This window comes from Cryphonectria parasitica, assembly GCF_011745365.1.
Source record: "Cryphonectria parasitica EP155 unplaced genomic scaffold M406scaffold_1, whole genome shotgun sequence".
Lineage (NCBI taxonomy): Eukaryota > Fungi > Ascomycota > Sordariomycetes > Diaporthales > Cryphonectriaceae > Cryphonectria > Cryphonectria parasitica.
This window is the reverse complement of record NW_024468909.1, coordinates 6,411,762-6,436,813: the sequence shown is the minus strand read 5'-3', so window position 1 is coordinate 6,436,813 and position 25,052 is coordinate 6,411,762. Positions and strand designations below refer to the sequence as shown.

Below are 25,052 nucleotides of genomic sequence, written 5' to 3'. Positions count from 1 at the left end.
GAAGGTTAGGAATGATTAGTGTGCTATTGTTGGTAGCGAGATTGTCGGACTTTCTATTGACTGGGGACAAACAAACTCCACAGAACTCACCATCACGTCGGACCTGCTGCTGCGCGCCAATTGGTAGGTAGCTAACCTCTTAGACCCGCTAAGTCCACTGCTCTTCAGCCGGGGGAAAGTGTAATCTTGCGATGCGCAGAGCTTCGAGAGAATCTGGAGCTGGCGGTCAGGTGCTGTCGAGAGATTGTGTCGTGCTTGCTTTGAGATTCCAACTGTGGTGTCAAAGGTCTAGTGTAATTCTATTGAACCCTAACCCCCAGCAGGCTGTGCTTCCAAATAATCATAGCAGCAGAGAGAATATCAAATATGGTATAATAATACCAGCCCCACATCTCCACACCTATCTTTCTCGATTATACCAAATTTTTGATTGACTGAACTACCTGTTTACGGAATATCTGCTTTTTCTCGGAGTTTCTGTTCAATATCTAGTTACAGAGTGACCATTCTCTGTATTTTTTGTGTAGGTCCCACAGGCTCCACATAATCGTGATGGACAAGGCATGAATGTGAGTATAAGACCCAAATAATGGCACCGAGAAATGGACAACTGTTTTTTCATCACTGATTTTCTCTACATATCTCGAAGGAACTTGGGGACTTAAACAAGGTAAGTGAGGGTAGAGTGAGTGTCTTCAAACCCACACTGACAAGTATGCAGATGACTTACACCGGTCTCGTTCACCTCTACCGCAAGCCGGAGGCCAGCCCAAAGGCATTCCAGGAGTATTTCGAGCAGAATGAGATCCCAATCTTGAAGGCCATCGGAGGCGAGCACTTCCCCATTTCACACAAGCGCATATACCTGAAGCGCTCGGAGGAGGGGAACAGGGAGCTGGAGTTGCACAGCGGAAAGCAGGAGGACTTCCCTTATGACGCTGTTGTGCTCATGGAGTTCGAGTCCAAGGAGCATGCCACCAAGTTTCTGAGCATGACGCACGAACCTGAGCACCTGAAGGCGTTCGATCATCCGCTCATGCCTGACAGGACCAAGTCCGTTTCTGTCATTATTGACAGGATTTATGAAACCACCCGATGAGGGCCGATAGAATAAACTACGGAGAGTTGTGACATGGAATGGCGCGGCCTCATTCTCTTGTAAACATTGGATTCCCAAGCAGCACTTACATGAAGATGTTTTGCTCGGATCATGGTGCATTTGGAAAAGTAGAGCTTTGTGAACAGACAGGACTATCAATTATTCACGATTGCTGCGGTTGTTACATTCAAGGGTGTGTGTTGTGCAGTTTTGGTCTGGACTATCGATTGTATCACACAATATATGTGTTAATTGAACATCGTATGCTCACATTGTCCGGTGTTAAATTAGCGTAATTAAAGCCTGATTTATATGGATTTATAATCCCTGATCTACATAGCACGGCGATAAAGTACGACCACAAGCGTGAATAGCCGGGGGCAACAAGTATAATATAACCACTGAGCCTACAAAATGCGGTTGAGTTCTAATTGTAATAATCTAGGTGAAGTATAGGTATGACATCTGTTATTGGAAGAGCTCGAACTGAACGTAGAATACACAACTGTATAATGGATAACAATGCAGGTTTCCCAGATGCTGAAGTATGTGAGCAGATCAATAAGTGTGGAAACAAGACGAACGTCTTCCTCTCGACACTGGCTGTACCTTATATCTCTCCACAATAACAGATAATAATTATATCATATGCAGGTCAAATGAATTATTTTAGAACCACACTGCGACAATCCACGAGTTCTGGGTCTCAACATTTACTGTTATGTTCCCCTTCAGCCAGCCTCGTCCGTCTTCAACTTTGGTTTTTTTTGGTTTTTTTTGTGGAATACTCGTAGCACCTACGTCTATGGCGGCTTATCAATGCCCGTTGTCGTAGATGTGCGGGAGGATTGCTTATTGCTTCCGACTCATCCGCTCAGAAGGCTGAGACTTGACAGGATCAGAAGCCTCGTGGGCCTAGAACCAACCAGGCATTCATGGGCGATTCCACGCGATGGCATTTCGGCAAAGCTTGGATGCTATGTGGCTTTGCCCCAAAATGATGACAGATTGGACTCAGCTGAAGTCAACCCCGCTCGGGGACACTTCCATAGACGGTTACCATTCCAGAATGTTTGCAATAATTTCAGCACTGATAAGAGTCTAGAAGTCTGCATGTAAAACAACGTATAACTCTTGGCTGCATATTTCCTGGGAATTCGTGGGTCGATAATGACAGCATATACGAATATCAGCACCGCCGCGCGCTAATCATCCTGTGAGAGTGAATTCGACCTACCACGAGCTCATGTCAGCCAAACACCCTTGGATAATCAGGCTGACACGAGAGTAAAGAGGTCCGAACTGAAATGACCGTGGTCGAGACTCCAATCACATCCATTTCAGCAACGCCGCCCAACACTTCAGGTTAGAGTGGGAGGAGCCTTGTTGCTCATTACAGGTGAACAATCCGTGGTAGTCAGGAAGTTACACTAGGGCTCCTTCCCTTCTGTTTGTTGGTTATGATACGAAGGTCGGATTCGTCTTGTTAGCTCGTTGATACGCTATGTGCGCACTAAGTCCGACTCCTACCGCCTGAAGGTGTATGTGCACGTCAACGTGACGTGAATGCTTAGTACTAAGTACTATGCACTCAGCAGCGCCCAGAAGTTCATTGCATGGCGCAGAAATCCTATTACCAGGCAAAGAGTGCCGTCAAGCCCGCAATCAGTGACTCCTGGACTCGGGGAGTTGGTTTAAATCTGAGTCTGAAAAATCCAGAGGAATACCCACATTATCTCACATAGGCTGTGTGCATCCTCATAAGTCAAAGGGGGGGGTTTTGGGCCGGGGTAGTTTTGGGCCACCCTGGCCACCCTCGTCAAATACACACACCCATATATATATATACTGTTTATCTATTCTATTCACCCACCACGATGCAATCCTCCTCATCAGTAGGTAATTCGACATCGCTCTCTTCATTCAGACTATCCTCGTGGCGATTGGCCGCGTTTTGAGCTCTCTGTATATCCTCAATCCCTGCAAACTTCGAATTCGGATCCATATCAACCTTTCTTCTTTTACTAGGCCTCAGAGCCTCAATCTGCCTTTTCAACGCTTTATTTTCCTCCAATGCCTTGGCAAACTCGAGGTCCCTCTCCCCATAAGCCTTTTTTATCTTCTTGAATAGCATACGGCAGCCTGGTTCCGTTCGAAGTTGTTGTCGATTCTCTAGCAGCTGATAGTACAGCTGTTTAGCCTTTCGAGGAGTTGAAAAGAGGACTGGCTAGCTTGAGGAGGCTTTTGGGGAAAGACGAGATGCTATTGATTGTGCTGAGCCTGAATTGGACTGGGTCTGACGGCTTGGTTGACTGTTCTCGAGGAGAAGAGGGCTCAAGAGGGCTTTTGAGGGTCTGAGAGGCCACAGACCAGTTGCTTTCCATCCAGATCTAATATTCTGGCTTGAAAGGCCTTCCAGTCGAGCCAGACGATAGTTGCTGAGGAATAAACGCTTGCCTGCAATAGTTGAATCGCCCCATTGGCCCATATTGCTGACTTTCTTTCTGTATGCCCGTTTGAGAGATGAAAAGACCCCTAGATCGAGGGGTTGAAGAACGTGAGAGGTATGAGGAGGCAAGTAAATAAGCAGGATATTGTTTTGGAAGCAAAGCCACATAAACTCGTCCGTTTTATAGCTGCCATAGCCATCCAGGACTAACAGCCTGGCTTCTGAGGAGTCTGCTGGCTGGCTATGAGGAATGAAGATCTCTTTCAGCCATTCAACTGCCATTTTATCGTTTGTCCATCCGTTTTGCGTAGCTGTGAACTTCCAACCATCAAAAGGCTCCAAATCAAGAGGAAACCACTGTTGTTGTACCGTTTGGCCCTTGAAAATCACCAGAGGGAAGAGGTAGGCACCTGTAGCTGAGATACACTCGAGGAAAGAAGTCCAGGCTTTTGATCCAGGGTCTTTCCTTTGAATTGAACGCGAAGAGGAGCCTCCGAGGACTAATCCATTTGTTCCTTGGCCCTCCATCAGGCCAGCTTCATCCATATTCCATCTATTAGCTGGCTTAATAGCTTGGATATGAGGAAGATTGAAAAGACGAAACCAAAGCCGTATTACCTCTGTTGTAGCCCCATTCGTTCGTTCAGAGGCAATGCGGCGAGTCTTCCTGACCTTTATCTCTGGATTTCTCTTCAAAAAAGCCTGAGTCCATTGCACCCCGAGAGCCTGAGGATCTCCCTGGACCTCGAGGATCTGCTGAGCAAAGTATTTGAGTTCTGAATGGCTTGGTGGAACGCCTAGGCTTTCTTGAATCAGGATCCATTCGGCCAGTCTTCTTTCCTGATCAATAGAGAGCCTTTGCTGGTTTTCGTGGGCTGTTTTATGCGATTCCCCTCCTTCTAGACGAGCCTGAAGAGTACTCCTTGGAATACCCCATTCCCTCGAGGCTTGCCGCTGAGACTTGCCTTTTCTGACAGCCTCAACGGCCTGGGCTAGCTCAAACTCGGAATAGGGCTTCATAACAGTCAGATAAAGGTTTGCTGGAAAGATGAAGTTGTTTGGATCAAAATTGGTTGAGTAATAGCTATCAAACTAAAGGGGGTTGAAGAGGCGGTGAGGGTGGCCAGGGTGGCCCAAAACTACCCCGGCCCAAAACCCCCCCCTTTGACTTACCGATCAATGAAGAACATACGGAAGACTCGGGCACAGTAGTCATACCCTGACCGCTCTGACGACGAACCTTCAAGTTACACAAATGGTCGGCCTCTGCCAGGCTGCCAAATTCAGAAGTAGCCGACAGGTAGCCGACAGAGCTGGAGACCGAACCTACGTAAGTAAGCAATTTCAATTAATGCATTGTACGTATCTGAGGTCGATCGGCTCCGCACTGTACAGGAGACTTGTAAGAGTTCCCACGACTCGTCGTCAAAATGTTTGATATATGGAACAGTAATTTAGGTTTAGAAAGATAGAAAGAATAACGCTAAAGAATAAAATTGAATATTGCATCTAATTGTGCAGCTGCTGACTGTGGGCGAGCCAAAGCTGTATTTGACGCAGCCTTTTAGCCACGAGGTTGAAATGGGACCGTTCAACCGAGTCGTCAGTATTGACTCTGTACCTTGGTCTCAACATACAACAGTCCTGGATGGAAACACGTGCTGTAAAAGATGAGGTTGCGAATAAGGACTGAAACATGAAAGGGCTGTATTCAATGTACGGTCATCCATCCCTCATAATTTCAGGCCGAGCGCGATTAGTAAGTACTATGTATCTGAAAAATACGCTGTCTATGGGCGGACTGCTGTAGCGTATTTTACGCATTTTCTGCAAGGGCCCCTGGCTGCCCATTTCTGGTTGGTCGACTTGGATGGGAAGATGTGACCCATGGAAGTCGGGGTTCTGCCTATAGGATCAATCACATGGAGCGACTAACCGTGTTTCGTTCAGTCGCGGGTAGCAGATACCACCGTTGATATGCCGTCAAATTAAGTTGTTGCAAAACAGCAGGGGTTATACGAAAGAGGGAAACTGCATGCGATTTTTTGGCTCAGTGTCTCAGCGGGATTTGCACCAAGAATGAAAGGCAGCGGAGCTTCTGTTGGGCCGTTCAGTTGGACCAGATAGGCGGTTCCCCCTTGTTTGTGCTTCGCCTCACGTCAAGACCAATTCCTGCTGACCAATTCGCCTTGAAGAGACCATGGACGCACATTCTCGAAGCCAGCTCAGATCTTTCACGACACATCAGGACTGCAGCTGTTACAAGAAGATTACCATCTCACCTGTATCCTTATTTGGGAGACTTCTTGCTGTAGCTTGCCCTTTCGCAGACTATTTCTGTCTTCTCTAGAGCGTAACCAACCTTCGACTTTGATCCGAGTCCTTCAATCATCGGTTTCTACTATCTGGTGATAGTTCATTTTGGTGCTGGTAGTCGCTACATCAGCTTTACTTGAACTGGCCAACGATTCCCACGCACCCATCATCCACGAGCCCACAACTACCTCTCTTTCTGATCCTAAGAAAACAAACTTGAACAAAATGTCAACAGACGGCATGAAATCGGACACCTTAAAAGCAGAGGACAGGACGCAAACTGGGGGTGCCGACGAAAATACTTCTGATTCAACTTCTCCTCAAACATACCAAAACAAGGAGATAAAGGCCGAGGGCAGCGAGAATGGGGCGGCCGCAGAGGAAAAGCTCTCCCCTGATGAGTATCCACATGGGCTACGGTTGGTCACACTTGTCGGTGCTGTGATGATGACTGTCTTTTTGACATCTCTGGACCAAGTACGTCGCTTCTGTGCTTGCGTGTCCGGATACAGTCTTTCACTGACACAAGACAGACTATTGTTGGTACAGCCATTCCCAAGATCACAGACGAGTTCCATGGTCTTAGCCAGGTATCGTGGTATGGTTCCGCGTACTTCATGTGCTATGGTGGTTTCCAATCCTCATGGGGCAAAGCCTACAAATTCTTCCCCTTGAAGCTTACGTTCATGACGAGCGTATTGATTTTTGAAGTCGGCAGCCTGATTTGTGGTGTCGCACCGAACTCGAACGCTCTTATTGCTGGACGCGCTATTGCGGCGCTGGGTGGTGCTGGCGTGACCACCGGCGGAACCGTAATTTTCGCCTTTTGCGCCGAACCAAAGAACCGACCAATGCTTATGGGGCTGATGGGCTTCTCGTACACAATTGCTGCCATCCTTGGGCCGATCATTGGCGGAGCTTTCAGCGAGCGTGTCACCTGGAGATGGTGTTTCTACATTAATCTGCCTCTGGGTGGTTTCTCCTTGACCCTGATCATGCTCTTCTTTCGCACGCCGAGCACTGCCAAAGTGGTGACAGCTACTTTTGCAGAGAAAATCCGTCAATTGGACCTCGTAGGCATTACCTTGGCTATGGGCGCGATTATCAGTTATATATTGGCGCTTCAGTATGGAGGACAGGCCTATCCTTGGAAGAGCAGCGGTAAAGTATTCTTTCTATTATTTGTTCATTTGCTTTTTGTTCTTCTTTTACGGGTTCTATACCTCCCTGCCTTAAGCTCCATCCCCAGTTAGTGATCTGTTCAATGTATACGCGGTACTGACTGAGGCCTGTTATAGTGGTCATTGGTCTGCTCGTTGGTGCTTTCGTCATCTTCGTAGCTCTCGCGGTCTGGGATTACTTTCAGGGAGACTACGCTATGCTACCTAGGAGATTATTGGGACAGCGAGCATTGTGGGCACCAAGCATATTCCAATTCTTCTATTCCGGATGCTACTTCCTGCTCCTCTATTACCTGCCGATCTACTTCCAGAGCATCAAGGGTGTCGGTGCCATTCAGTCTGGTGTGGACAATTTGGCCCTGGTCATCGCCGGTTGTATCGCCATGTTAGCAGGTGGCATGATTGTCACTTCGACCCGGCTTGCAACCCCGTTCATGGTCGGTGGAGCGGCACTAACCACTGTCGGATGTGGTCTTCTTTACACATTGGACGTCAACACTGCTTCGGGAAAATGGATCGGCTATCAGATCCTTCTTGGCGTGTCGATCGCCTTTCCATTCCAGAATGGCCTCAACATAGCGCAAGCACACATTACAGCCAGCGATGTGTCAACTGCAACGGCCACACTTTTCTGTAAGCACCATTCCACTCAATATGACACCACTAGCAGAGGCTTACGTGTGATTTTAGTCTTCCAAGTTGTTGGAGGAGCATTCAGTCTCTCAGCCGCACAATCGGCATTTGTCAACAGGCTGACCTCGACTCTGCCCACATATGCCCCTGGTGTGAATCCTGCACTGGTGGTAGCAACAGGTGCCACAGAGCTCCGATCAGTCTTTCCCCCAGACCAGCTTCAAGGCATCCTCCTTGCGTATATGGAGGGAATCAAGGCTTCATTTGCAATTGCAACCGCCCTGTCCGGGGTGGCATTCATTATGAGCTTCTTTTGTCCCTGGTCCAGGCTTCCTAAGGGTCCTGCCGGTGGTGCTGCGCCGGCTGTATGAGGTCTCTCACGAGTGAATACAACTGTGGATAAGCAGGCACAAAACTGCTTCGAGTCCAACTGTCAAAGCATGTCAAAGAGACGAGTTTGGCATCACGAAATGAGGATGATCCGTGTCTAGTCAGGAATCAAGCATACGGGTTAAAATTTAGTTTCTCGGAATACTATGAGGGAAGGCTGAATTCATGTGTATCTTAAATAGGTGGTATGACAGGTGAATTGATCAAGACAAATTTCTTTTGACAAGTATGTACATCTACATGCCATGTCTACTTTAGTGTTAATGGCGGGGTTTGTTTTCCGGTTAGAGTGAAAGTCACCTTCGTGGAACACCTAAGAAGCAGTTATTGAGTTCCGCGTCTGGTGGGCCAAGCCGATAGCTTGAGGGCTGATGCCCGTATTCGGTCCTGAAGTGAGCAAATAACACCTGCTATGACGAGATCTGACTCATAATCTTACGTTATTTTGGGTGTGGGGGTGGTTGAAACTCAAAAATGCGTTTCCCTTTCATGATATTGAGTGTGATGAACTCAGAGTAATGCATGCTGTGGGAATTATTTCGCCTATAACCTTTGCTGTCTCCGATCAGAATTTATTACTGGGACTGGACAAAAGCACAGGACCTTCCGTCAACAACTTCAGACAAAGGTATCACCACGGGCTGATTTTGGCCTATGGAGTTTAGTGCACTTTGTGTTTTGAAGACCTCTAGTTTTATACAAGGTAGCAATCGTGACTGGATTAGTGTGGGATCACATGAAAGATCGAGATCCCTGGAGCCATACGGCACACCGGCGTAAGACTTGCACAAATGATTCGAGAACCATGATGACTAGAGCAGCGATTTTGTAACGACTGATGACATGTATGTGCTGGGATTCTAGATAGAGATAAGGGAAGGGTATTAAGGTTTTCACCCGCATATGCGTCTGCAAGAAGTTCAAGTAATCAACTAATCGAAATTCTTGCCAGTGTGTTGCTGGATTTCCCCAGTGAGATGGGCCCACAGACTCTCCTCTGCACCATCAGCTTTGGCCTTGGCAATGTGCCTGTCAATCTCTAGCGACACATCGTCGCAGTTCTCATTAACAGAATACACACCGCTGCCTAGCTTCCCGTCAATGCCCCTAGCAACCTTGACGCCTTTTGACAGGGGCACGCCGTCAGCGCCACCTCTTGCTGGTGGGAAACGCGAGCTGGTAGCGTTGTAGATCTGAAGCGCCCCGGACGTCTCGGGGGGCAAGTACTTGATGACAAAATGTCCGATGAAGTTGAAGATGTTCCTGACTACAGCCATCCTGCCCTTTGCGTCCTTGCCGAAGGCGGTCTTGACGGCTCCAGGGAAGTCATGGACGAAGCTGATGTCGGGCGCCCGTCGCGCTAGGATGCTGTGTGCTAAAGTGATCATGGTCGCGAGGTGAGGACGGCTTTTCATGAGATTCTTGACAGGGAAATTTGCCCAGTCCTTGTCGTCGTATGGGCCCTCAAACCCTGCTGCGAAGACCGAGACAACGCGCTTCAATTCCGTTGCATTCTGCAGGGCTGGCAGGAGATTCAGGATGAAAAGAACACGAGACGTGATTGGTAGAACATAGGCTGGAGCCAAGCCCTCGGCGGTTCCTGCAAGATAGGTCAAAATCAGGGTTTAGTCGGTTTTCGTTTTCTTCTTCTCTCCTCCCTTTACCTTAGCCTTACACAATTAACTCGTTAGGGATGAGGACTTACTCTCAATTGCCATGGTGCCTTGAGTCATGAACAAGAGATTGATGGCCTCCTGTTTGGCCAGAATCTGGGCGCATACATCGTTGACATTCTTCAGCAAGGCGACATCCGACCTGATGAAAATGTAGGTTCCCTGGCGGTTCAACTTCCTGAGATCGGCAACAACCCTGTCTGCGTCGGCTTGAGTGCGGCCGACAAAGTAAACCTTGGGACTTGTAGTTTCCTTGACGAAGGCCTTGAGGGCATACTCGCCTATGCCGCTGGTGGCACCTACAAAGACAGCCACCAATCCAGCTGGAAGGCTGGTGGCAAGGCTGGCGTTTGAAGCTTGTACGGTGGATAATTCGGGCATGGTGGACGGAAGAACTAATTGATTTTGCCAAGTGCAACAAGGTCAGAGCTGTGATGTCAAAAAGGAGAATAGAGGCTATCTCTTTTCGAATTAACGAGATACTCATCAAGATATAAGAGGCTCCTTTGCACCAGTTCACAAACCAGGCAGCTCATCTGGCAGCATCGCAATACGAATTACGGTTAAGAGCAAGGGCAAATCAGCCAATCGTGGCTTGAGCTCCTTGTCTATGTATGGAAGTTGGGCTCGGAATTAAGGAACCAAGCGAGAAAGGTTGCCGTCGATACGATTCGAGGTTAGCTTTCTGCTCTGCTATGGCGCTAACCTCGAATCGTATTGAGTCGTCCACCAGCGTCCCGTTCCGTACGGCCTCTTTTTGTGGGCACTCGTTTTTTACGCCAGGCATAATACCAGTTTCATAAATACGTAACTTTCATAATGTACCCATCAAGCCTGACAATCTGCTCCTAGCAATCCTGGCAGCAAGCGGACTCAGTATGGACCGCTTAACAACGGCAAAATCAAATGTCGTCAACTTCTCCAGCCGCAGATGATTAACTTCCCGAAAATCCCCTAGGCTCACTGAGTTTAGCGGAACCTCGTCCTGATCGGGTCTAGCTATAAAGCATGCTAGATCTACCTGTCCATTCTCTTCAGATCATGATAAGATGGTGAATGAATGCCACAGTATCAGCAGTCATCTGCTGTAGAATCTTGATCGGAGAGAGTTGCATTGTTCTAGAATGCCTGTACGACAAAAAGCGACCAGGCAGATGCCCACTGCAACGCACCAGCATACTGTTCTGGCAAGGCGAGGTGCATGTGGCTTCAACACACTTGATTTGACACCTGCAAGATGTCCGATCTCTGCCGTGCTTGCATGACACACGCGGTGTATCGAGGGCAACGATCCCCATGTCGGTGTACTCAAAGGGCGTGATCGTGCGTCAAGAGGCTTGACCTTGGCAAACGATGGATCCAGCCTTGAAAACGTGAGGAGGTATACTGTTTCAGCTTTGTATCCCAGAGGCCGGTATCCAACCATTCACATCGTTGTTTAACTCCAAGGCGAATAATGATCTCACGCGCCTGGGACTCGCCATTTACTCACTGCGTACGATTAGTAGGAACACTACACGGCGTGCATGAGTCAATCACAAAGCACACCACAGCCTGGGATGTATGTTGGATCCGTGTCCTTTAGTGCAGTGCTGATTAAGGAACTGCTTGAGAGTCCATATAGTAGTTATCTGGTATGTCATGTTCTGTGCTGTGATCACTAATGATTTGATTTATGAGCTATCAACGAGACCTGAAGTCCAGAAACCATACAAAATTATATTTTCAAAACATGATACCCAAGGCAACCCCTAAAGCCGTAACTCCATGGCTTTATCATGTTGAGGGTACAAATTGCAGTGTGCCTGCGGTTCATTAGATGCTCATTACCTAACAACCTGGTCCTGGTCTCTAGGCAGTGCTTAAATACACAAGATAGCGTTATTATGTTGAGCATCAGGTAAGTTTCAGCGTCATCAAAGGAAGCGGCACGCAAACTTCCCGATGCTGACGTTTCTTATCCCGTCCTCGCTCGTGTGCTCACACGCCGACGCCCTTCGCCACCCCTGGGTCCCGTGGATTATCCCAAGAGAGCTATATTTCAAATATCGGCCGCTCAGTGCCACCGTATTTTGTATTGACGCTGATGCCACCCACTTCAGGTGATTGGCCAGCTTGTCGCTGCTGACTTCTCCGGGGACGATTGCCCATTTGAGGGACTGATCGGACATTCGGATGCATTGCTTACCATCACGGTTATCTGTCAGATAATAGTCGTACCAGTCCTTCTGGCCGTTTCTAAATGGTGCCCTTAATAGTATAGCCTATCTTGTGGTGCTTATTGTAGTACATTTCAGGGTGTATATCAGGTCAAGCTCACCAAAAGGCCGACTAGTTTGGATGTATACGCCGCTCCTGTGGGAATAGACAGTGAGGTGACTGTGCATAGGATGGATTGCCATCCTGACTCAGCCACTGCTATCACTCACCCACAGCCATCATCAGGCTAGATCTGGGGGCAGTGATAAGGGTCATCAGCCTCCCAGGCGTGCTTTCGCTGCTATTTAGATACGTCTCCGATCAGAGAGTCCCGCTGTCCTAATTACTGCGTCACTATTGTCGTGTTTCGGGATTTCAGTCCTTGACGCCGTAACAAAAATCCTCTAAAGCACGGACGCCATGCCGGATCAAAATAATAGACAGCAACCAGGCACTGCATGTGAAGAGTGCAGAAAGAGGAAACTTCGTTGTGACCGGGGTCGACCTACGTGTGGGACATGTTTCAAAAATGGTATTCCATGCGAAAGGAGTACCAAACGATTACCTAGGGGCCCTAAAAAGGGGTTTCTCAAAGACCTACGTACCCATATTGGTATGACGATTCTATTTCCTCCTGCCATATATTGTTAAGATTGTTTAGTATCGTATGAAACAGAAAAGATTCACCTTTGGGAGAACCCACAAAGCTGATTCGTCGAAAAGAAAATCTTGAAGAGAAGTTGCTCGAGCAGACGAGAGGCGATTCTGAAGTCGCGTCGAATCTCAGCGAGGCCCATCGGCAAAAAGCAGAAATTGGCAGCGGCGAAAGTGTACAATGGGATGGGCGACGAACAAGCAGAGGGGCGTCTGGTGATGACCTAAATGCTGTTTCAGAAAAGAGCCCAGGTCCAAGCTATTCACCATACCCTACAACACCGCTGAGTTCCCGTAGCACTTTCTTGACTGGGTGGGTACGGGCTGATCTGTAAGTCCTGACCAGATCGATACCACTGAGGGCTTGGACTGAAACCTGGTGTTCAACTTGTGAAAATCCAGAGACCAGCTCTACTTCGACCGAGGTAGGCTTTTCGCAGTTCTATAAGCACTACAGTCATCGTTGACGAATTACCAGCACATCCCATCGTCCCTATCTTGAACAAGACACGCTATTTCTCATGGGCGTCCACCGATGATGCCACAGCCTGTGGAGGCTACCGGCTGTGTCTACAAAACGCCATGTGGACTCTGGCCATGGCCATGTCCTCCCAATTTGAGAGTATGCGTGAGTCCATGTATCGCGAGACCCGGAAAATGTTGGAGGAGCGTGAGAGCGAGGAACACGATATGTCCCAACAACATCTTGAACAGTTACAGGCATGGCTCCTCTTGACCCACTACGAGTTCCTCCGCTCGAGCTACCGCCGAGCCTGGATCAGTGCCGGGAGGGTCTTCCGGCTTGTACAGCTACTGAAACTACACGAAGTCGACAGTCCGCAGGCCAGCATCATGCAAGCGTTCGGATCATCCGTCGATGATGGTGTCACCGCAGAAGAGAAGAGACGCGCATTTTGGTCCAGCTAGTGAGCATCCCCATGCGAGCGACACTGAAAGAGAAACAAAGCTGAGATATTGAAGGGCTAACAGGGCATCTAGCTGTCTCGATCTCGCAATCAGTCCAGACAAGGGACTTCCGGTGACACTGACTGAAGAAGCCGTAGGTGTATATCCATTGGAATCTCGACCCTTCAGCTTACTACCACATCAAGATCATGTCAAAACTTAGTCGTCTGATTATTAGCAAAATGCAGATCTGCACCCGCCTCCCGATGTCAGACTTAGATTTCCAGAGCGGAAATCCTGTCCAAGGCTGTTTTCTACCTGAGGCATTGGTCTCCAGGTCCGGGCTGTACAGCTCATTCTCGCAGCTAGCGGGTAAGCCACTCAGTCTCAAGCTCTTTGTTTCTTGAGGTTTATAGTTGACTGACAACGCTCATCTCGGACAATAGAAGCTGCCATGGTGGCAACTATAAGCGGCCGAGCATACTCGCATTCCAACACGTCCTCCATGGAACAGCTCTATGGCAATACGAAGAGTTTCTGGGAGCGACACGATTGGATCGATGGCCTCTTGATGGCACGGATGGCCAACTTGAGCCAGAGCTATTCCTCATCCTCACTTTACGCAGATCCGCTCCTTCTACAAGCCCATGTATCTCTTCAGACGGGAGTACTTTACATGTACAAAATCACAGAACCTCTCATGATGCAAGAGGATTCCACCTTTCAGGTTCTTGAGTACCAGAAACGGGCGGCGGTGGCTGCACATGAAATTGCCCTTGTGGCCAGGGATTATGCCCAACTGGGCTTTTTCAAGGTGATCACGGCTCGCTGGGACATGGATACATTTATCGTACATCAGAACATACTTGCTAATACATTCGATTTCAGTCATGCATCCTCATGCCGATAGCGATTCACACGGCAGCCGAGTACTTATCCCTACAACGACACTCGACCGTTTTCCTTCCTACCACGGACGAGGAACAGAATCAGGAGCAAGAAACAATAAAAGAAGACCTCGCCAGCTGTGTGGAGGCCTTGGCTAGAGTGTCTGATGTGAACTACCTCGCGGCACACTACTCGACCATGTTGAGCAGGAATGACGACATGTTAGATACGGACAGCAAGAGTACCACTTCCCTGTGAAGTTTCAGAAGAGAGCCCACACGTTTACATGAGAGGAAATAATTCCAGGTGTAAGATGTAAGCTAGATGCAGAAGTCTCTTCCAGTCTCGTCACTTTGATTCCTGTTCAGGATGGGAGCATTGAGTCGCAGGCAGAATGAACAATATTTCAAGGCGTCTCAATGCTGTAGTTGAAGTAGAGGGAAAAGAAAAAGTAGGAATAAAAGAAATTACCTGAAATATCTCTCCGACATTTCTTAGCACACTTCATTATGTTCTTTGTTTTCCATCTTGGGTTAATTTGTGTTGTGCGCGCCACTATTTTCAACATGACTTGACCGACGGTTTGTTGCATAGCCTTTGAGATTCGACCCTCCTCTGCAGTAACGAGGAACTCGAATACGTATTGCTTGCTTAGTACATGATCTCATGTTCTACTACTAATTCTTCTTCTTTGTTTAGTTATTGAAAGAGAATATAGACACCAAAACAAAACAAATTGCTGTTTGGATGTTGAGTACTACAGCAAAGCTATTCAAAGTTTCCGAAAGAAAAACGATGACGTCCATATCATGCAGTACTATACCAAGTCTATTTACCTGTGGAAATGGTCTATCAAAAGGAAGAAACAACAAAGAACATGGAAAGGGGAAAAGGTTGCCCATACACCACAACTCTGACTACTTGACCATGAAACTACACCCTTGCTACTCCCTCAGAAATCCAGTCCTCTTCCAACTCTCGACATACTTGGCTACCTGCTCGTGACTCACAGACCTCACATTACGCAGCGTCTCGGAGTGCTCCCGTGCATGAACCGTATCTAAGACAAGATCACCACACGACATCCTGATAAAGTGTCGTCCAAGAAAATCCACCAGGCCCACGGCGGGATTGTCCTCGACCGAGCCGGGATGACTCCGGACCCGCTCTAACCATTCCGAAAATGGCACGACGTCGGAAACATCGAGCTGCTCAGCTAGAAGCCGAACCATGTCCTGCCAGGACTGGCGCGCAGGATTCTCAATGTGGTAGACGGGATGTGCCTTGTCGGAACCGAGAAGGAGGTCTCCGAGGGTTGCGGCCACACTATCAACTGGACACCAAGAGAGAGTCTGTATGGAAAGTGAAATCATAATAGTGAGTAATCAATAACATTGTATTCATCATTGCCAAAGGATGGAGAAGAACAAGGAAAGCAGGCACTGACCCCTTTGAAGTTTGGCAGAGCACGCACGGTCTGCGAGGATTTGATCAAGAAGGCGAGATGCTCCACGGGGTTCCAATAACCACTCGAGGTAGACCCCGCGATTTGGCCAATGCGTACCACCATGGGTCTAGTGAATGTGTCTGGGAATCGATGCAGTGTCATGTCCAACATCTTCTCGCACACGAGCTTGGCGTCGCCGTAGCCGTTGGGCAGCACGGACTCAACACCAACCCTGTCCTCAGGCGCCCGAACTTGCCCTGACCATAATGGATAGTAGCCTGTTGTTGCAACTGCCCGGATTCAACGCAAATGTCAGCTTTATCCATCAGATGTGACACTCTTGAACGTGTAGGAGACCGAGGACAGAAGAATGGAAATGAGGAGAGACAGAAAGAAAGAAAGGAAGAAAGAAGAAGAAAAATATCAAACGTACTCGACGACACAAACAAGAAGCCAACCTTGTCCATCTCAGATGATTCGATCCCAGACTGTCTCCTTCTCTTCCTATTCCGCGCTCCACACTCGGCCGCCAGATCCAGAAGATTGCGCATAGTCCGAAACTGAGGTTCAAAAGCCTCCACAGCACGCGATAGGCTCATGGGCCACGCATTATGCACGACATGGGTCACGGTGGCGGCGAGCTCAAAATATTCCGACTTGCCCACGCCCAGCCAGGCTCTGCTCGTGTCGCCCGCCAGCACCTTGATTTTGGCCAGCTCCGTGCGCGAAAGCCGCACGCCCCGTGATGACAGCGCCGCCAACTGGCGCGGCTGCGACTCGGTGCTGACGCTACGGCGGTTGAGGCACACGACCTGTTGGACGTTGGACATTCTGGTAAAGTGTTCTACCAGGTGCGAGCCGAGACTTCCCGTCGCGCCCGTGATCAGCACACAGTCACCACTACCGCCGCCACCCTGCTGTTGCTGTTCTGTGGGCAGCGGCGCAGGGACGGCAAAGTCGGCCGTGTGCTTGGCGACGAAGGCGTCTACTGCTGTTTGGCGCGCGGCCTGGTCAGCGGAGAGGCTCGCAGCAGCAACAGGAGGAGAAAGAGGAGGAGAAATAAGGGAGGATGGAGAAGGGTTCTGTACCCGATGGCCATTGTTGACGATTTGTTGTTGGTGGTGGTTTGGCGTCGAGGCTGTGGCGATGATGATGCGCTGAATTTTGGCTTCTGGCTGAACGCCGTCGGTCCAGTCAACATGGCCATACCCGACAGACCGCATGGTGCGGTCCCAGACCTCGGGCGGCTGGAGGGCATGGCGGCGACCGTCGTTGAACAGCCACCAGCCCTCGATCAGGCCAAAGACGAGATCGATCCAGGGAATGGTCTGGGTCATCTCCAGCATCATCAGCACACCGTCTGGGCGCAGCAACTTGCGGATATTCCTGGTAGACTCGGCCAGGCTGTGCGTAGCGTGCACACAATTGGTGGCCAAGACAATGTGCTTGCTGCTGAGGAGGTCTGCCGGTGGAGGACTCTCGATATCCAAGACCTGGAAGTTCATGAATTTCTTTCCCTTGAATCTCTTGCGTGCTGCAGCCACCAAAGAGGGCGACAGATCTGTCACTGTGTATCTAAAGGGCACACCGAGACCCTCTAAGACGGGGATGAGATTGGCAGTGGTGCCTCCTGTGCCTGCGCCCATCTCAAGGATCTCGATGGGACCTTGATTCCTCTGCTGCTGCTGCCGGCTGGGAAGGCGGAGGAAGAATTCCCGCAGCAGATGTTCCATCTGTCGAATCCAGGCCACGTTGATGGGCGATTTGCCGTACATCCCGGAGACGACTTCACGCCCCTCCGCCGAGGCGAACACGAGCTGCAGCCCATCAGCCTTTCCGACCAGGCAGTCTGCGAGCTTACAGCCCGTCAGATAGGTCAGCCTGTGGTCATATACATGGATGGGATTGTCTTGGATCAGCTCTTCGAGGAGCAAGGCGGCTGTTTTCTGAGGAGGCCGTTTGCTGGTCCGGATTATTCTGATATTATCACCACCACTCTTCTTCAGCTCAACCAGGCCGCTCGTCTGGAGAAGATCGTAGATGAACTCGACGAATTGTTCGTGGCGGGGCAGGTACTCGATCCTCTCGAGCACCTGGCCTGGCTTTGCGTCGCGCAGCGGACAACCCAGCTGGTCGAAGGCGTCGAGGATGTGCACGACGCATAGTTCATCTGATTTGGGCAGGATCTGATCCACATAGTCAGAGAATCCGCTTTCCTGGATGAAGCGGTCTGTGGCACTCTTGGTGTCGTCGAAGGCGTCGAGGAGGACAGATATTGGAATGGAGGTGAGGTCCTCTGTGTCGGTCGTGTGGAGACCATTCACGTCTTCGCTGGTATAGCCATTGACTGCTATTCCTCCATTGGTCTGCCCGTTGGCATGGAAACTGTTGTTGTCACCATTGATTTGTGGGACTTCAGCGTCCTCAGCTTCATCGTAGTCATCATTGTCGTCCTCCTCGACAGACGCGTCGCCCGGTCCAATGGCCTTATTGATACAAGTGATCAGACTCCGGAAGTCAGTGACCTCCAGCAAGTCAGACATGTCGAGGCTGCATCTGAACAGATTCTGTACTTCTGTCGCCAGTTCCATGCCCATAAGCGAATCGATACCCAGGTCAACGAGCTTCGAGCTGAGCTGCACCTCTTCGGGTTCTAGGCCTGATAGGTTGCATACCAAATCTCGTACTTGATCCGTGATATCTGGACGTGTCGTCGACTTTGTCTTCTGCGATTTTTTCTCTTTTTTCTCCGGCTTAGAATGGCCGTTGAGAATGGCCTCTGAAGGACCGTTATGGCCATTCACCTTGGGAACCACTTTCAGAGACTGAGAAGAGGACACCGCAGGGTGAGATGAGGAGGGCGCCACAGCCTTTCCACCAGAGAGACGGGTCAAGAGTTTGCCCATACTGCCTCGCGCAACACGCACGTAGTGAATCCCCAGAATCACTTCAACCAACTCGCCCGTCTCATGATCAAAGACAAAGACATCGCTGGTACATTCCGCGTCCGAAGGCCGCGAGTGGCACGCTAGGATGTCCCACACAGCCACTGGGTGCAATTCTTCGTCATCGTAATCCAGTTTAGGCGACCTTATCCAACTATCGATGCAATCAGAGATAAACATCGTGTCCTCGTCAGCAGCAGAACTGTCGGCCATGCTGTTGAGATAGATGCCAGCCACCTGGCAGAACCCGTCGGCAAGGCCGAGATCAAGCCACTTATCGGCGGTGTGCGCCTGTTTGACTCGCCCTGCGGATTCAGTTCCGCGGCATGCCAGCCTCTGAAGCCCTCTGTATATCTGGTGCTTGTACTGGACGATGGACGAGAATGCCCTGTAGATATTTCGGCTCCCCACAATAGCGCCTTCGGCTGCACTGCCATCGAGGAGCACAAGACTTCGCTCGTGTTGGACGAGCCGCTGGTATCGCAGCATCTCTTGCTCGATTTCCTGTGCAGGCTTGAACTCAAGGCAGCCAGCCACGAAGAGCGTCGTCGGATTCGACGATCCAGATCTGCTGCTGCTACTATTGCTCTCGCCAACAATCTTCCAAGTCCAGGTATTTGGATCTGCCTGTTCCCTTTCTGCATCCAGCCAGTACAACTGTGAAGAGCCCATAACCATAGGCGAGTGGCTCACCATGCCCTGAAGCCGCGGTTTGATCCGCTTGCACTTTGGATCTCCCGTTAGGCTAGCTAGGGCGTCGATGGCGATGACGAGCTGGTACGTGCTGGGACAGATGGGCGCAGTCTCGGCAATCACATGCGCCGAGACATATTTCTCATACTCGGCTGTGTTTGTGTTGATACGAAATCGAGCTCTGCTTTCTTTGCTGTCCTGGTAACCCATGAAAGTCCAGACGCCGTTGGGGATGCTGCCGAATGGTGGATTCTGGGGTGCACCAGCAGGTGGAGAAAGAGAATCCTGGAGAACTGCCTTGACTGGTTTCTTCAGATCCATCCAATGTTTGGCCTTTTCGAACTGGTACGGAGGTAAAAGGTGAATGGGATACTCGGAAGACTGTGAGGCGTGATGGGCCCAGAACGACACGGCCAAGCCGGCCTGCCAGAGGTTTGTGGTGGTCTCGGCCAAATACCTGAACGAATTATTGCTCGTGATATTGACCGCTTGGAAGAGTGAAGATGAAGACGAAGACTTGGGTAATCCGAGAGCACGACCAGCCATCATAGTAATGGTTGAGTTGGACCCGGCCTCGAGCCAGATACAGCCCTCTGGATATTTCTGCGCCAGCCTGTGGACGGCGTGGTGGAAATACACGGGGTTCCTCATATGTGCCGAAACAAAGTCCACGGTCAGAGCAGAATTGGCCTCGTCATCAGGGACTGCCCTTTCCAGCGGGATGACTGGGTTCCGGAGGATGAGCTTGCGACCTAGTTTCTTGAGCGCAGGCACAATGTTGTCCACCAGCGTCGAGTGGAAAGCATGTGACACGTCGAGCCTTTTCGTTTTGACAGAGGCGGCCGAATTGTACATGTTATTTTTATCCGCAACAATTTCCAAGACCGTGTCGATGGCCGCAGCTGAGCCTGCCAAGGTAAAACTTCGAGGCCCATTGAAACACGCAATAGTAGCAGCAGCCTCTCTTGGGGTTTTGTCGCTCGCCTCTGCCAACAGGCGTTGGACGTCCTCAAGATCGCCCTCGATAGCCATCATGGCCCCTCTCTCGGCAGGCCACTGGTCCTGAATAATGCGGGCTCTACCGGCCACGAGTTTTACGGCATCGTTCAGAGAGAGGACGCCCGAGACGCACATGGCTGTGAGCTCACCAAAGCTGTGCCCGACCACGGCAGAGACCTTGACACCACAATCGATCCAGGTTCGGGCGCAGGAGTATTGCATGGCAAAGAGGGCCGTCTGAAGACCGACCGTGTTGTGAATGGGCGTCTTTTGGAAAAATGTTGGGTAGATGCTGTCGAGTCCGAGAGATATGCAGACATCGTTCACCTCGTCAAGATTCTTGCGTAGGATCTTGATGGAGTCATACACATCACGGTCCAGACCGACAAAGGTGGAAATCTGGCCACCAAAACAGAGGACGACAGGCTGCGAGTCCTGATGCCGTGGAGTAGGGACCAATATCTTGTCATCCCCCTTGACAAACCCGGTCAGTCTCTCCTTGAGGTCCTCTATGGAGCTGCTGCTGAAAATAAGGGACTGAGGCAGGGTCCGGTTCGATTGTCGAGACACCTGGAAGGACAAATCTGCCAGGGTTGGTGCTAGGCTTCGGGCTGCTCCCTCTTGTGAGGTCAGAAATTGCAACAGTCGTGTGCTATACGCTCGAAGACTGCGGCGATCAAAGCCAGTGAGCCAGAATGGGTATCTAGCATTTTGGAGCCCGGATCTAGCCATACTCCGCTCTGTGGACTCGCGTGTTGTTGGGCCTTGTGTGATGACCAAGGAGGCATTGGAACCGGAAGCGCCGTAATTGTTGATCAATGCCGCTCGATACTCAACGTCCCAAGGCCTCACGCTGGTCGGGATCTCAATGTTATCTGCCGGAGTGGCGTGTATGCTAGGATTGATGGTCTTGAAGGAGGCCTGTGGAGGAATGGCCCTCTTGGTGATCATGAGCAGAACCTTGAGCAGGGCGACAATACCAGATGCCGATTCTGAATGACCCAGAAGGCCCTTGACAGAGCTCAAGGACAGTGCGTTACCTCCTGAGCGGCTGGAACCACCAAACACACGCCGTACGCTGTCGTACTCGGCCGGGTCGCCCACTGGTGTACCAGTCCCGTGCGCCTCAACGACAGACACTTGTCTAGGCTCAAGGCCAGCACGGTTGACTACATCTCGGAACAGCCCAGAAAGTGAGGGAGCGTTGGGCACAGTGATGGCGGTACAATTCTCGTTCTGGTACACGCCAGATGATGCGACGATACCCAGAATTTGGTTCCCGTCTGCAATGGCTGTCGAAAGCCTCTTGAGGTAGACAGCCCCGACCGCTTCCGCTCGACAGTATCCATCCGCATCAATATCAAAGGGCTTGCACTGTCCCGTCGTGCTCAGAAACGACGCACCCGCCAAGTTCTGGAACCATTCCGGGCTCGTCATGACGTTTACCCCGCCCGCCAGCGCTCCTGAGCACTCACCAGACAAGATTGCCCTGCACGCTGTATGGACAGCGACGGCTGAGGAGGAACAAGCCGTATCGATAGTAAGGCCTGGTCCTGTCCAGCCAAAATAATGGCTGATTTTCCCGGCGGCAAACGACTTTAGATTGCCCGTGGCTGCAAAAGCACCAGCTGGATGACAAGCGATATTGTTCTCATAGTCGACCAGACCGACACCGACATAACAGCCAATGTGCTTATCCTCAGTGGGGTTATTAAAGTACCCAGACTGCTCTATGGCCTGGTAGGCAGCCTGTAGAATCAATCGGTGCTGTGGGTCTGTCGAGGCCATCTCGCGCGGGCTCTTCTTGAAGAACTTGTGGTCGAACGTGTCATAGTCCTCGAGGAAGTTCCCGTACCACTTGCGCTGCGGATCTGCCTCGCGCCATGCAGTCTCAAAGAAGAAACGGTCCGAGGGAGCCTCTTTGTGCTGTGACTTGCCGGCGCACAGAATATCCCAGAATCCGTCAAGGTCAGGGGCGCCTGGAAGCAGACAGGACATACCCACCACCGCGACAGCATCGTCCGAAGCCACTCCTCCTGGCCACAGCGTGTTGGAAAGCTTATCCTTTTCCTCGGCCGACAGCTCATCCAGACTGGTGATCTGCACCAGCCGCGCCCCGAGCTTGCGCGACAACCAGCCTGGCACACAGCGCTCCAGGCCGAATGACACAGCAACCTTGGGCGTCTGCTGCTGCTTCAGCAATCCCTTGAAGGCCTGCTGCCAATTCGCCTGCTCTGTCAGCATGGAGTGCACCACTTTCTCGTGTAGAGAGCCTGGTCTTGTTTTTGTTCTTGTCGTCGTGACAGAATAATCGCTGCCTCCCGAGTCGAGCCGCGTAGGCAGCACTAACTCGGCAATGTCTGGAAACTGGAAATCCCTGTGCCTGTCGGCAAAGTGAATGAGGGACTCGGCTAGGCTGGTATTGCTTGCGTTGTGGAAACTGCCGCGTAGGCTCAGGTTGGTGGTGCTCAGGCCGGCACTTTTCAGGCGTTCCTGGAGGGAATCTACGTCTGTCCTGTGGCAGGTTATTGTGGCCCGTCGCTCATCTGGGAGGACAGAAGTGTATGCCTAGAAAAGAAGGCTTCATGTCAGGTTTACTCCCCCTGAGTCTCTTTGACTTCATGATTATTGGCTCTTCTTACCTCGGGATATTCTGGCAACACTGCCTCAAGTACACCGTCCAGATCGGCCGAGGTCCACACCGCGGAGAAAACACTCCATTTTGCCTGTCCTTTCCCATCAAAATCTTGAGCGTCGACAAGAGCACCGATCACCATGGCCAGGCGCACAGCCACCGCGCCGAACCTTTGAAGCTGAGCATCATTGGCAGCGCTCGACACGGCAGCCGCGCTCAGAATGCCAGTACACAAGCCCAGGGTCTCGCTGCGACGCTGTTGGCTTGGAGGAGAAGCAGCAGCCCCAGCCCGTTCCTTGAAGGACCAATATTGTGCCAAGTGAGTGATGACGACCAGTGGTGTCAAGAGAATGTTGGGGAGCGGAAAGGCGTGCGTCCCTTGTGGGAACACACCTGTTCGTACCCACTCGTGGAGGTCGTCCAGGAGTTCTCCGCCGGCATAGTCCTGAAGCTCGGGAACAGACTCTGTGATAGTGTCCCACTGGTGTCGGAGGTTGGCAAGGACATCGGCAACCCAGTGCAGGGCAGGGCGGGTGAGAATGGCAGATCGGAGCTGGTCTGCTGTCTCCAGGGTAAAGTCTAGAGCTTGCGATCCGAAGATCAAGACTGTGTCTGTACTCATCCTCTCGCGTTGAGGCGACGTAGTGGCCATGGCTGGTGAAGGGGATGTGGACTAGATGGACAGCACCCTCGTATGTCTAAAAAAAATACGAGTTGTGCACTATCGAACACCACGATGAGGCACACAGGTCAATTGATGCTGAGTTATCCGATGAACAGTCTGTCGATTCTCAGCGATTGCTGGAAAGCCGGCTTGGTTCATCTAATTACATTCATTGCTTCAAGTCTCCTCTACAGACTCCAGTGCACCACAACCGTGATGGCCCACATAAAACTCCTACTAGCTCTTGATCATCTAGAACAGTCACAAATCATCGCCGCGGCCTGCGAGTTTCGTTCTTGAACTACAACTGAAAGGCCGACGCTTACACTCCCTGCGACGGCCCAGGCGGAGTACACTGTCAATCGGAGTTTTCCAGCCTCAAAGTTAGATAATGATACACTGGTTGTATGCAGCGTCTTTCAAAATCAATCTTAATTGTTGTAAAGGGCGTCCAGATACCTAATTCTCCAAATCTACTGAGCTCCAGCACACGACTTGGAGATTATTGGCGCACTCACACTTCAAGCGAGCTTGACTGACCTGAACACTTCTCTTCGGACAACCAGATCCACCTTATGCGCCGGACAATCGCTGCGATACTAGTTTGGAGAGAATCTATCATACCAGGATTGATGTTTGCGTCCGAGCTCCGAGAGTCTGCCACAGCATGGTGATGAAGAAGTCAGGGACAGGCCCTGAGGCTGACTGTACGACCGGCTTGCCATGTTAACAAAGATTTGGAGACTGTGGACGTTTACAGGTGAAACTCCGGTAGCTTGCGGCTGGACCATGAGGCTGCGTACAGTATTGACACGAGTTCACGCCCGATGCTAATGGCTGACAAGATGCCTACCAGCCTACTGCAAGCTCGGCAAAACAGTAACTCCCCAACGTATCTCCACATGCATTGTCATCCCATCCAGTCAATCAGGCCCCCAGGCATTGTTTTCCCCCCTTATCTAGCCACTTGTCGCGATAATATGGACAATTTCAGGGTTTGTATTGAAAAGTGGCTTATGGGAAACAGCCATAGCCGAAGAGGCCGTATTACTCCGACTGATACGTCGCTTCTTGCTTACTGGACAGCCTTGCGCCTCTTCGCTTATCAACATGATTCGATCACTATCTACATTCCATACCGTGATACTGGCTGGAGTATCTCAGTAGCTTAGTAGACAAAGGATGGCAGAGGTCATCGCACACTCCGATCCAAGTTGGTTGGTACAGATTTGTGTTAATGTTTTATTAGATTGGACAGGTAGAACACTAAACATGGGCTCG

The 25,052-nt window shown here is 50.5% G+C and overlaps 6 protein-coding genes across 6 annotated transcripts; 3 read left to right on the top strand and 3 right to left on the bottom strand.

Annotated features, from left to right (window-relative positions):
• Nucleotides 1–719: 719 nt before the first annotated feature.
• On the top strand, nucleotides 720–1,288 carry M406DRAFT_354713 (uncharacterized protein; the record flags this gene model as incomplete). Its single annotated transcript, XM_040922983.1, has 1 exon — nucleotides 720–1,288. A coding segment is annotated over one exon (380 nt), but the record flags the coding sequence as incomplete, so codon positions are not given.
• Nucleotides 1,289–2,966: 1,678 nt separating this feature from the next.
• M406DRAFT_225190 (uncharacterized protein) lies at nucleotides 2,967–3,143 on the bottom strand (the record flags this gene model as incomplete). Its single annotated transcript, XM_040915723.1, has 1 exon — nucleotides 2,967–3,143. A coding segment is annotated over one exon (177 nt), but the record flags the coding sequence as incomplete, so codon positions are not given.
• A 2,961-nt stretch (nucleotides 3,144–6,104) lies between these two features.
• M406DRAFT_245770 (MFS general substrate transporter) lies at nucleotides 6,105–8,049 on the top strand (the record flags this gene model as incomplete). The annotated part of the gene is made up of 4 exons (XM_040916356.1): nucleotides 6,105–6,341; nucleotides 6,398–7,025; nucleotides 7,163–7,678; nucleotides 7,736–8,049. 4 exons carry the CDS (start codon nucleotides 6,105–6,107, stop codon nucleotides 8,047–8,049), a joined length of 1,695 nt encoding a protein of 564 aa, XP_040782121.1.
• Nucleotides 8,050–8,878: 829 nt separating this feature from the next.
• On the bottom strand, nucleotides 8,879–10,156 carry M406DRAFT_354712 (putative short-chain dehydrogenases/reductase). Its single transcript, XM_040922982.1, has 2 exons — nucleotides 9,774–10,156; nucleotides 8,879–9,668 (listed from the first exon to the last, which is right to left on the bottom strand). Exons 1-2 carry the CDS (start codon nucleotides 10,120–10,122, stop codon nucleotides 9,001–9,003), a joined length of 1,017 nt encoding a protein of 338 aa, XP_040782120.1. The 5' UTR covers nucleotides 10,123–10,156; the 3' UTR covers nucleotides 8,879–9,000.
• Nucleotides 10,157–12,378: 2,222 nt separating this feature from the next.
• M406DRAFT_217911 (uncharacterized protein) lies at nucleotides 12,379–14,613 on the top strand (the record flags this gene model as incomplete). The annotated part of the gene is made up of 8 exons (XM_040915514.1): nucleotides 12,379–12,553; nucleotides 12,637–12,925; nucleotides 12,997–13,019; nucleotides 13,073–13,520; nucleotides 13,594–13,654; nucleotides 13,749–13,872; nucleotides 13,947–14,314; nucleotides 14,389–14,613. Coding segments are annotated over 8 exons (1,713 nt in total), but the record flags the coding sequence as incomplete, so codon positions are not given.
• Nucleotides 14,614–15,332: 719 nt separating this feature from the next.
• On the bottom strand, nucleotides 15,333–23,759 carry M406DRAFT_59909 (uncharacterized protein; the record flags this gene model as incomplete). Its single annotated transcript, XM_040924658.1, has 7 exons — nucleotides 15,333–15,740; nucleotides 15,836–16,125; nucleotides 16,269–16,842; nucleotides 16,942–18,650; nucleotides 18,744–23,040; nucleotides 23,115–23,665; nucleotides 23,726–23,759. 7 exons carry the CDS (start codon nucleotides 23,757–23,759, stop codon nucleotides 15,333–15,335), a joined length of 7,863 nt encoding a protein of 2,620 aa, XP_040782118.1.
• Nucleotides 23,760–25,052: the final 1,293 nt, after the last annotated feature.